At 44.6% G+C, this 12556-nt stretch overlaps 1 protein-coding gene across 3 annotated transcripts in view; it reads left to right on the forward strand.

Moving 5' to 3' along the window:
- The window catches only part of BRINP2 (BMP/retinoic acid inducible neural specific 2), a 289957-nt gene that overhangs the window by 60825 nt on the left and 216576 nt on the right, over window positions 1–12556 (forward strand). For all 3 annotated transcript variants that reach the window (XM_088461919.1, XM_088461920.1, XM_088461921.1), the window contains one exon: window positions 6087–6271. In XM_088461919.1, coding sequence (XP_088318045.1) covers window positions 6087–6271 — 185 coding nt within the window. The remainder of the gene's footprint in view (window positions 1–6086; window positions 6272–12556) is intronic.

A 12556-nucleotide genomic window follows, 5' to 3' on the forward strand; every position in this document is an offset into this window, starting at 1 on the left:
GCAAGTTAGCCATGGAATAAATGAGAGATTTGTAAGTAAAAGTATTAAAGGTAAACCAATGATGATACATTTAATAACTATGGTGGAAATTGTTGCAAACTTTAAGCACTTGAACGAAAGGGCTTTTGTACTTCACCCTATATGTATATTAGTGAGGTAAATGCAGATGACAACCCCCCTTTCAGCTTTAAGCTGCACTCTTGTAGACTTTTGCATGGAGAAGCTTATATAACAAGTGCCAGCGTGATGCCTGTTCTGTTAACAGTCAAGGGCACTTTAGAAAATAAATAAATAAATAAATAAAATATATATATATATAAAATAATATTTTTCAGTGTCATTTAGAAATGAAGAGGGATATTGTATTAGATATAAATTTAAATATACTTACTGCTATACGTTTAGATATACAGTGCATCCGGAAAGTATTCACAGCGCTTCACTTTTTCCACATTTCATTATGTTACAGCCTTATTCCAAAATGGAATAAATTCATTTTTGGCCTCAAAATTCTACACACAATACCCCATATTGACAACATGTAAAAAGTTTTTTTTAGATTTTTGCTAATTTAAAAAAAACCCCAAAACTAAGAAATCACATGTACATAAGTATTCACGGCCTTTGCCATGAAGCTCAAAATTTAGCTCAGGTGCATCCTGTTTCCACTGATCATCCTTGAGATGTTCCTACAGCTTAATTGGAGTCCATCTGTGGTAAATTCAGTTGATTGGACATGATTTTCAAAGGCATACACCTGTCTATATAAGGTACCACACTTGACAGTGCATGTCAGAGCACAAACCAAGCATGAAGTCCAAGGAATTGTCTGTAGACCTCCGAGACAGGATTGTCTCGAGGCACAAATCTGGGGATGGGTACAGAAAAATAGCTGCTGCTTTGAAGGTCCCAATGAGCACAGTGGCCTCCATCTGTAAATGGAAGAAGTTTGGAACCACCAGGACTCTTCCTAGAGTTGTCCGGCCGTCTAAATTGAGCGATCGGGGGAGAAGGATCCTAGTTAGGGAGGTGACCAGGAACCCGATGGTCACTCTGTCAGAGCTACAGCATTCCTCTGTGGAGAGAGGAGAACCTTCCAGAAGGACAACCATCTCTGCAGCAATCCACCAATCAGGCCTGTATGGTAGAGTGGACAGACGGAAGCCACTGCTTAGTAAAAAGCACATGGCAGCCTGCCTGGAGTTTGCCAAAATGCACCTGAAGGACTTTCAGACCATGAGAAACAAAATTCTCTGGTCTAATGAGACAAAGATTGAACTCTTTGACATGAATGCCAGGCGTTATGTTTGGAGAGGCCAATACCATCCCTACAGTGAAGCATGGTGGTGGCAGCATCATGCTGTGGGGATGTTTTTCAGCGGCAGGAACTGGGAGGCTAGTCAGGATAGAGGGAAAAATGAATGCAGCAATGTAAAGAGACCTCCTGGATGAAAACCTGCTCTAGAGCGCTCTTGACCTCAGACTGGGGAGACGGTTTATCTTTCAGCAGGTCAACGACCCTACGCACACAGCCAAGATATCAAAGGAGTGGTTTCAGGACTACTCTGTGAAAGTCCTTGAGTGGCCCAGCCAGAGCCCAGACTTGAATCCGATTGAACATCTCTGGAGAGATCTGAAAATGGCTGTGCACCAACGCTTCCCATCCAACCTGATGGAACTTGAGAGGTGCTGCAAAGAGGAATGGGCGAAACTGCCCAAAGATAGATGTGCCAAGCTTGTGGCATCATATTCAAAAAGACTTGAGGCTGTAATTGCTGCCAAAGGTGCATCAACAAAGTATTTAGCAAAGGCTGTGAATACTTATGTACATGTGATTTCTTATTTTTTTTTTTTTTATTAAATTTGCAAAAATCTCAAAAAATTTTTTTACATGTTGTCATTATGGGGTATTGTGTGTAGAATTTTGAGGACAAAAATTAATTTATTCCATTTTGGAATAAGGCTGTAACATAACAAAATGTGGAAAAAGTGAAGCGCTGTGAATACTTTCAGGATGCACTGTAAATTCCTGAGTTACAAAAAAAGAAAATAGCTTTATTTATTTATTTTGTATTATTATTTTGTGCTAAACAGTAGAGGAACTGGGATCCCTTTTAGGTGTCAGGCTCCCACATATTCTTATCTGAACAGGGTACAAACATACAAATCGATAAGTAGCTCTTATTCTGAATATTGCTTAGCTGCCATGGCGATAAAATTATGTTAAAACACTACAAAAACATCGATTTTTTTCTTCTCTCTCTTTAAATTGCACACACCGCTGTGATAATAACCAAGTAAGAAAATATGGGTTAGATGTATCAAGCCATGGAGAGAGAAATAAAGTGTAGAGAGATAAAGTACGACCAATCGGCTTTTAACTAATTTTACAGGCTGTGATTGAAAAATGACAGTTAGGAGCTGATTGGTTGCTACTTTATCTGTACTGATTTTTGTACCGTATCTCCACTTTATTTCTCTCCAAGGCTTGATACATCTCCCCCTATCCTCTCAAAGGGCTCCCTCCTGAGTACCAGGACCTACTACATTTTCCTTTTCTTCCCAAGGGCTGCGATGGTTCTTTATCAAATCAATAAAGCTAACCATCATTAAGCAGCTGTGGGGAAGATGTAAGCAGTAGGACCAATCTCAAGCACAATGCCTTGAATGCTGCTTTTTATCCTTCCTTCTGCCCCTCCCCACCCCCTCTCCCTCCCGGCCCACCACCATCTTTTGCCGCTGCTGTTACAGAAACAGAGGAGTCAGATGGACCACATGAGGAAAGAAAATGTTTTAAAATGTAAACCATTTCAACGTAAGATAAGCATATGATAGGGAACACAGTCAGGTTGTCTTTCTACACAGTCAGGTTGTCTTTCTACAGGTTGTCTTTCTACAGATTAAATAACTGCGGGGAGTTAATACTTTATGTCTGATAAGCTGTAATACATTCTGGACCCCAATTCACTGCTATAGATGGCTATATCAAGTAAGCGGGTATTGGAAATAAAAGTGGTTCATTTTCAAGTGGAGGTCAAGGGGATATGATAAATCTGTCAGACTGTATCAGGTCCTATTTTTTATTACCACTCCAATCATCAAGATGCCATCTCTGTAATGATAGTATGCAAGGGGTTTGAGGGTAACAGCTGTCCTCCAGCCCTGTCATGTAAGGGTTTGCATGCTGTGACACAAAGTGTTTTGCAATATTGGTCTCCCATCTGGTTCTGAAGGTGAAGGCTGTCATAGAAGTGCTAGAGAAGAAGGTTGCGAGACAGTGGGGAGGAGGACCCTGCTCCTAGGAGCTTACATGATAGCCACCTGCATTCAGAAGTGTCATCAGCAACAGATAGAGGCAGTACTCACCATCCTCATTAGTTCACCAACCACCGTTGATCTGTGTTGTATCCACATTCTTCAGACTACTGGCAGAGGGTCACATTTTCTTTATACCCCCCATTGTTCAAAGTATACCCCCCATTGGTCACAGTATACCCCCCATTGGTCTTTAAGGAGGAATGGGGGGTATACTGTGAAGATACACCTGCAGCTTCATTCTTTTTCACTTATTGCAATCAGAACTTGTTTGTGTTAAAGTCAAGTCAATTTACTGTGACACTTTGTAAGCAAGATACATGGCTCATTGAGCCCATGTACTGGCTATCATTCCTTGAATCAAGTCATGTTGCATAATCAGTATCTGCTGTCTTTGATTCCAGACTCTTGGAGCATTTGCCATCAACCACGAAGTTTAAAACATGGCAATCTCATTTGGTTTGACCTACGGGATGAGGGAAGATGACATTACATACACGGGCCTTTGGAATAATTGTAAATGTCTGTTGAATTTTGAAATACCCCTCCTACCTCTCAATGGCCTCATGGCTATGGGCCTGATTCAGATATTACGTACAAATCCGATATTGGGGTATCTGCACATGTGCAGAACACGGTCGCAGTGCCTCCTGATTGATCAATTGTTTTACATCCTTCAGCATGGACCACTGAACACTTTGTTGCTCCTATGTCTACGCTCACTCTCAAGTGAACTGTGTTAGCCTAGTCCTTCGTTGCCCAAACAGCAAGTTTTTGACTCTCTAACAGTAGAGTTTAACTCCACTCCCATCCTGGCTCACCCTGTCCTAACATAGGGGGAGATGTGTGAAACCTTTGAGAGATATAAAGTGGAGATGTTGCCCATAACAACCATCCAGCTTCTACTGTCACTGTAATTTTATAGATTGAAAAACATGGCGTCAGCTGGAAAGAGTTTTAAGCCGTAACACTGGCCTTCAAGTGGTGGAGGCACCTATTGGAAGAGTCACAGCTACCCATCAAGATGATCATTCTATATAACTCAGGACAAGCCCAGAGCATCCTTTTCATTGTGAAGTTCACCTTTCATGTGAACTGTCATCCTGACTCTCTGAAAACCGATGCACTGTCTGATCAGTCCTGTCTCATCATGTCTCATAAGTCATCTGGGGGCTGGTCTCATACTAGACTTTAATTGGTGCCAGCTGTTTTAAATAGTAGTTGTCAGTGTCAGTTCCTTGCCGGTTTGCAGAAAAGCATATAGGCCCAACAGATGCTGTAAATCAGACAGGAACATTTTATTGATGATTTATCTGAATGAGTAATGCAGGTCATAAGTCTACGACCTGATTCCCCATTTTGCCAATGCAGTCGTCATTTCCAGACATTTTCGGGTAAAAAAAAAAAACATGTTGGATTTTTCCAAGCCTCCGCCCCGGCAGAACAAGGAATTGTCCCAATAAATTATAGATGTATTGGCCCCATAACATGCTGTAATCCTAACTTTCTACCCTTAACTTGGAGAGGAGTAAAGTCTGGCGCAGACTGGGTAACACAACACAAGCTCCCTGAACTACTGTATCTTTTTTTTCTCTTTATTAACAGCATAACACTGATGACATTTGCATGTATAATAGAACACCGCTGAGAACAGTGGTTGCAATAAACAAAATAACACAAGTCTAACATGGTTACAGTGCTTACACTCTAGTTTTCCAATGCTGCTCAACTTGTATTCCTGACCCAAGCTTGTGATCCTAACTTTTTTTCTATCTTATTTTAATTATTATTTCTCTATATAAAGTCAATGAAGTATAAGTTACTTATTCTACTGTTCTACCAAAAGAGAGCACTATCCTTAAAAAAAACAACAAAAAAAAAAACTTGTGTGAACTCAGGTACAGATGTGTCCTTAGACAATATGGCTTCAGTCGCGCCAAATATCCCCTCTCGGCGTGCCAGGTCCCGGGACGATTCAACTGCACCAAGTGTTTTTCTCACACAAAATGTGCATCTTATTTGCATAAATGAAACAGCTGGGAGTGAAAAAAACCGACATTGCTGGAATACACTGATCAATTTGATGTGCAACATTTGTACTGTACATGCGTGTGCAACTAGTCTAGTCTGTGTAAAAAGGGCTCCGAAGCAAGCGTCCACAGCTCTTTCTCACGCCAACTTCTATTGTGTTTAATCTGCGATCTAGTACGTGTGCAAAACCAATTCTTCAGCGGTTAATGTTGCAGCCTAGCGTCTCTAGTACACTGTGAGCGGCTTTTTGCCGATTGTGCAATGCGTTTAAGATGCAAAAATTAAACAAAAGTACAGTACGCCACTCCTCTCTGAGCACCTCAGTTGTACCAGGCATCTCGCTCCATGTGGCGTATAGACACCACCTGGCGTCTATACATCTATGCTTTCCTTTGTGGGTTGTGAATCCAGGAGCTGTTGGTTTGTCCTTCTCAGTCTATTGAGTTCTATTCAATGAAGGTTAATGAGAGTAGTAAGGCGACATTTGTTCTTTTTTAGGTATTTGTTAAACACATATATATATATGTATTCTAGATACCCATATCAATCGGCCACTAGAGGCACTTTATCTATCTGCTTTTAGTATTCAGGAACAGTTTGGCTAAATCATGTTAGGAAATACAAATATGCAGAGAAATATGGTGGCCTGTGTGGGATGACTTTAACCGAAGATGCTTAGAAATATAAACTATAATAAAAGTATTTTAACTTAAACATGTGTTTTTTCTTTTTTTTACCAGGGAGTTTGGTCGCTGGAAAGTAAAGAACATGGCATTGGAAAGTAAGGAGTTTCCGAATCTAACCCTGGCTCCCGAGTTTGTCCGGAACATCCGTCAGTTGGGGAGGAGACCCTCCGCGGCTCAGATCACAGAGAACCTGATAAAGAAGTATGGCACGCACATCCTCCTTTCTGCTGTGCTTGGAGGTGAGTCTAACAACCATGAAACCTGGCTCATATGTAGTGTATGCACAGTAAAATGAAATCTAAGCCCTTACAAATGTACTGAACAACACACATACAGTAGAATGTTATTCAACGAAAGGATATGTTCACCTTTATTTTATTTTTTAATAACCTGTAGGGTCTTTAATTCAAATTAAACCTATCTGTCTACAGTTGTTGCTTAGATGCCCTCTCTAGTGCAGTGGTTCAGATAGTTTATGGGCAAAGATTATGGAGCCTATGTACTAACAATCCCGGGACTGCCGCGATTATTAAGGATCCGTTTTGCTGTGGATATTTTCATTTTTGATGCTTCTAATCCTCCATAGGTAGTGTAAACGAATGGGGCCAAACTCCAAAAAGTTTCATATTTTGACATTTTTGGAACACAAGGCTGAGATCGTAGTTCCGATTCATAATAATGGGGACTGCAATCCGCAGCCAATTACCACTCTGCCGGAGATGTCTGTGAAATCTCCTGCATTGTGCCATTAGTACACTACAATTCAGAAAATTATGCAGAAACTTCAGTTTCTACATAATTTCATGGAGAAAAGATAAATAGGCCCCTATATGTTGGGCCAATATCGGCACAAAAGATACAAAGGTGAACATTTCCTTTATAGATAAAATGACAGTTGGTATAAACTACACTTTATATCAACGAAACAAAGCACATCTCTATGCTGCTATAGTAACAGATTGCACAAGATCCCATAAAGGCTGATATGTGATAATATTCTGCTCTTGGTTTTGTTTGTTCTTTATCTTAACCCAGTCATGGCCTATCCTATTTATTCAGTTTCTTTTGCCTAAATAAATTACCAGAAAGGGAATTTTTGGGACATTTTTAATATATAATATGATTATATATATATATATATATATATATATATATATATAAATATATATATATATATATATATGAAGCAGATATTTTTATATATAAAATATTTATAGCTCTTTGCAATTATCTCCTGTGAAATGTGTTGTGGAGCTCGTCAGATGGTTGTGACATCACCAGCACTTCCACACACTCCTCAACAATATGGCTCACAGGTCTTTATGTTGTAGAAAATAGTCTGCCTGCAGCCTTACTTATTCATATATTAATGGAATGCTAATTTACCGTATCAAGAATGCACACAACGGAAGGGGGTGCACATTATCCCATCTATAATACATGAAGCTAACATCAATCCAGTCACATTATTTTTTCATTATGTTTAAACAACATGTGACTCTATAGATGATGTGAAACTACAAGTCCCAGCATGCCTGCCTGTATTTACTCCATCCTACTCTGTACAATATTCTGCACATTAAATTCTCATTGGGCAATTCTCGCCTTAGCTACAGTAGTTAGAATGAAAGGGAGTGATCCTGAGGGCTGGATTAAGGCTTGTGGGGGCCCCTGCCAATGAAATTGTAAAAATGATATACTTTCAGTGTTATTAAAAAAGTATAATGTGTACATACTCCCAGCAACACAAATGTGTTGAACACACTGTAGTGCCCCAGTTCACTTTATGCAACAGTGTCCCCAGGTCATGTTCTACCACACAGTGCCTTCAGTTCCCATTATACCACACAGTGCCTTCAGTTCCCATTATACCACACAGTGCCTTCAGTTCCCAATATGCCACACTACATTCAGTTCACATTATACAACACAGTGCCCCCAGTTCACATAATGCCACACAGTGCCTTCAGTTCACATTATACCACACAGTGCCTTCAGTTCCCATTATGCCACACAGTGCCTTCAGTTCCCATTATGCCACACAGTGCCTTCAGTTCCCATTATGCCACACAGTACCTTCAGTTCACATTATACCACACAGTGCCCCCAGTTCACATACTGCCACACAGTGCCTTCAGTTCACATTATACTACACAGTACCTTCAGTTCCCATTATACCACACAGTGCCTTCAGTTCACATCGTGCCACACAGTGCCTTCCGTTCACATTATGCCACACAGTACTTTCAGTTCACATTATACCACACAGTGCCTTCAGTTCTCATTATGCCACACAGTGCCTTCAGTTCACATTATGCCACACAGTACTTTCAGTTCCCATTATACCACACAGTGCCTTCAGTTCCCATTATGCCACACAGTACCTTCAGTTCGCAATATACCACACAGTGCCCCCAGTTCACATAATGCCACACAGTGCCCCCTGTTCACATTATGCCACACAATGCCCCCAGTTCACATTATGCTGCAGTCCAAATGAAGCTGTTACGTGTGGGATCCAGCCTGTAAATGCAGTGCATTAAATTAAAAAGAGGATTTTCCTTGGCAGCTAGCAAGCTTTAAAAAGGGGTTTCCACTTTAGGTCAAAGCATCTCATTCCTATGTAGCCCCCCTTTCTGCAAATTGTATGAGGGTTTCTCGATTGGGATGCACTCTTTCCTTATGTTATCTGCTATTTTTAAACTGGGGCAGAAAGATGGAATAATCCAGATTTTAATGCTGGGGCACTAAACTTGACAAATTGGATAAGGAAATTTGGGAAGGGAATATGACACCAGTACCTGTCCAATCATGTCCCACATCCACAGCACACACATACTGGTCCTGCTGGATGCTTCATTTCTGTTACTGGTCTTCTGCACCCAAGGTCGACGAAAAATTAATTGGTGCACTAGGAAATGGGGGCCTTCCAACCCGTATACGGTGCCCCCACTATAATGCTTCTTAGGTGGGGTACACATTAGACGATATATTGGAAATTTTTTATTTTGAGGTGAATTGGAATGACACATCGTCCATATCATCTAATGTGTACGCATAATCGCAACATACATGTGCGTCGTTCATCGCATCTCCTCGTTTGCTGTGCTGCACGTTAGATGAGAAGATATCTTCACTGATGTTAATCGTGCATTGTGTACGCCCAACCGGAAGACCACAAGATATATTGGTCCAATCTTTCTTCTGAAAACATCACCTGAACTGTCAGTGATCTACACAATGATTGTATAGTGTGTACAGGAGAAAATATTAATTAGATACAATGCTCCAACATGATACATTGTGCCATCATTTGGAAGATTGCATAGTGTGTACTCTCCGTATCGTGTCTTTTGGGATGAAGGGAAATCGGAAAGACCATCGCATCATTTATACGTCGTTCTGTGGTGTACCCAGCCTTACCTTAGTGACATCTTCTGCTCCCTTGGATCCGGGAGAGTGGTGTTGGGCAGTGACTTTATCGCCAGTGCTACGCTCCAGTTGATCACTGACATTGAGGATCATCAGTCGACGGCTGTACACATAACACACACATTTTGACTGACCTTCTTCTTCCGTGAGAGGACATTTAAACCACTGGACAAGTGACATTATGCCACTCTAAAGTGTAATATTACACTATGTAATTTCTACTTCAGGGTCCATAGGGTATCCACAGGATACCTTGGGGTATAAGTGTGACGTCAGTCGCTGGGCACCATAGAGTTAAGCTTTTCAGCCTCCCAGGATGCACTAGGGTCCCCCTCCTATACCCCGCCCCCGAGCCAAGGCACCTCAGTTTAGTTTGGTGCCCGGCCGGCGTCGGGTGCACCTGTCGGAGTGGGGGGCTAGAAGAGCTGTGGCTGCACATCTGGATGTACAGCATGGACAGTCAGTCCTGACGTCCATGCTGTCTTCCCTACACCCCCGCCGGTACCAGAACGCCGGTACCGATCCGGGGATGCTGGTGAGCATCTGGGGTCACAGCTAGCGGTGACCCCAGATGTTCCGGACCATGGCCGGATCCAAGGGGGACAAAGGTAAGCAGCGGGGTCCCGCGGTGGGTCCCCGCTGGTCACATGGTCCTAAGTCCCCAGGCAGGGGGCTCCCTGGGGACTGGCTGCAGCGTGGAGCCAGGCGACCAACCTGCGCTTTCCACTACCCCCTGGGACAGCGGACCGCAGCAGAGCGGTAGCGCTGCGGCGTCCCAGGGGTTAAATGCATGCCAGGGGAGCGCGCCTTCCCTGTCTCACAGCCGGCGCCTCCCCCGCTGCACGCAGCCCTCTCTGCATGCTGCCGACTGGTCCTGTGGCAGCGCTCCTCCCCCAGGCCAGCCTTCTCTCTGCTCCTCGGTGGCCATCTTCTCCAGAACGCATGGTGAACGCTGCTGGAAGCGCTGGACGGAAGCATCGTGGTCTGGGTCCCCCCGCATACCTCTCCTCCGCTGTGGCTCAGGTCTGTGTATGCAGCGCTGTGTCCTACCAGGCCCTGTGTCTGTGTAGTTGAGTGATCAGCGCTGTTAGTGCAGGAATTGTTATTTCTCTGCATTGTATGTGACTGTGCTAGCGCTGCCTGTAACTTTTCTTCTCTAAACTGTCAGCTTTATTACTGTCCCTGTTCTTTCTGCTAAAGCCCTTGCGGTGCGGTGCTGCAGGGTGGTCTCTCGCCTATTTAATACTTAATTGGTGAGAGAGGTCACATACGTGGTGCCATCATGTCTGAAAGTGATTTTCCCCTCCGGCTATAGTGTACCACGTGCAAAGTACCGTTAGCGGAGGGGGAGGGTAGCGCGGAGGGCCTTTGCCGGCAGTGTTTGTCCATGGCGCGGCCTATTACGGTTACAGCACCGGTACAGGAGCCGCCCTGGGCTTGTTTCGCTCAGGCGTTAACAGCTTTAGTGGGCCAGTTAGCTCCGCAGCCCGCGTTTACTCCGATGGGTTTGTCCCAGCAGTCTGTGGTGTCGTCACCCATGCAGGGGTTCCCACGACAATTGGTGGTACCCCACAGTCTCCCTATTTCCCCGCTCCCGGGTTCTCAGGAGCCAGCGTGGGTTAACTCCCTGACGAGTTCTGTACAACACTTGTCGGATGTGTTGCAAGGGGAGTCTGTGATGCGGCATCATAAAAGGCCGGTGGCGTCTCTGTCCGCTCCTTATGAGGATGACGAAGGGACGTCTGATGATGGGGAGATTCTGGATCCTTACGATCAGGAACCTCTCCATACTAAGGACGCTGATGCTAAGTCCAAAGTATATATTCCTGGACTTATTCGGGCGGTCCGCACAGCCTTGGTGATTGAGGACGAAGTTCCCCCAGCGGCTAAATCTAAGTATGCCTTTTTCAAAGATGTGAAGGGCGATGCCACAGTCTTTCCTCTTTCGGGTCAGTTGGTGGACCATTTAGAGGAGGCGTGGAAACAACCTGGCAAAAGATACCAGCCGCAGAGACGCCTGGCGGTGGCTTATCCGTTCGCGGATAATTATTTTGCTAAGTGGGAATCCCCTCCACAGGTGGATTCTCACGTGACCCGTCTTGTCCGTAGTGCCACATTGCCGATGCCATCCATGTCCTCCCTTAAGGATGCTACGGACCGCAAGGTAGAAATCTGCCTGAAGTCCGCTTATTCCCTTGCAGGGGGGGCAGCACGGCCGGCTATGGCCATTTGCTGGGTTGCCAGAGCGATGGAGCGCTGGGCGGATTCATTAGAGGCTTCTTTTGAATCCGACTGTCCGGCCGAACAGGCGGAGTTGATTGGCAATCTCCGTGATTCGGCCACCTACATCAACGAGGCGGCTCTAGACATTAGTACTCTGGTGTCTAGAATTTCTTCAGCAGCGGTAGCTGCTCGTCGCACCTTGTGGCTGCGATCCTGGAAGGCGGACGCAGATTCCAAGAAAGGTCTGGAAGCGTTGCCGTTTACCGGAGAAGTTCTCTTCGGTCCGGATCTGGATAAGATTGTGGCCACGCTGGCGGCAGCCAAATCTGCTTGTCTCCCGTCGGCCGCTGCTCCTTCTGGTTCGGGACCATCGTCCTTTCGGTCATCTAGGGCCCAGGGCAGGCCCAAACCACAGTCGTTTCCTCGACAGGCTGGCCCTAAGAAATCTGTCAAGCCCCGGAAGCAGGCATGGAGTACCAGACGTCCGGCCCCCAAGCCAGATGACAAGCCTGCGGCCTGACGGTCCGTGCCTCCCTTTGGGGGATCCCAGGGTGGGAGGCCGCCTGCTACAGTTCGCCCAGTGTTGGTCGACCACTACGACAGACACTTGGGTTCTGGAGGTGGTTTCCCACGGATACGCCCTCTCCTTCCGGCACAGACCCCCGGCTCGCTTCTTCACCACGGGTCTACCATCAGACCGGAACAAGGCTACGGAGCTGCGGAAGGTATTGCACGCTATGCTCCAGGCTGGAGTTATAGTGCCTGTTCCATTCTCCCAGAGGGGCCAGGGTTTCTATTCAAATCTATTTTTGGTACAGAAACCCAATGGGTCATATCGTCCGATTCTCAACCTCAAAGCACTCAACAAG

Source organism: Taudactylus pleione, unplaced genomic scaffold, assembly GCF_031769625.1.
Source record: "Taudactylus pleione unplaced genomic scaffold, aTauple2 ptg001123l, whole genome shotgun sequence".
Classification (NCBI taxonomy): Eukaryota; Metazoa; Chordata; class Amphibia; order Anura; family Myobatrachidae; genus Taudactylus; species Taudactylus pleione.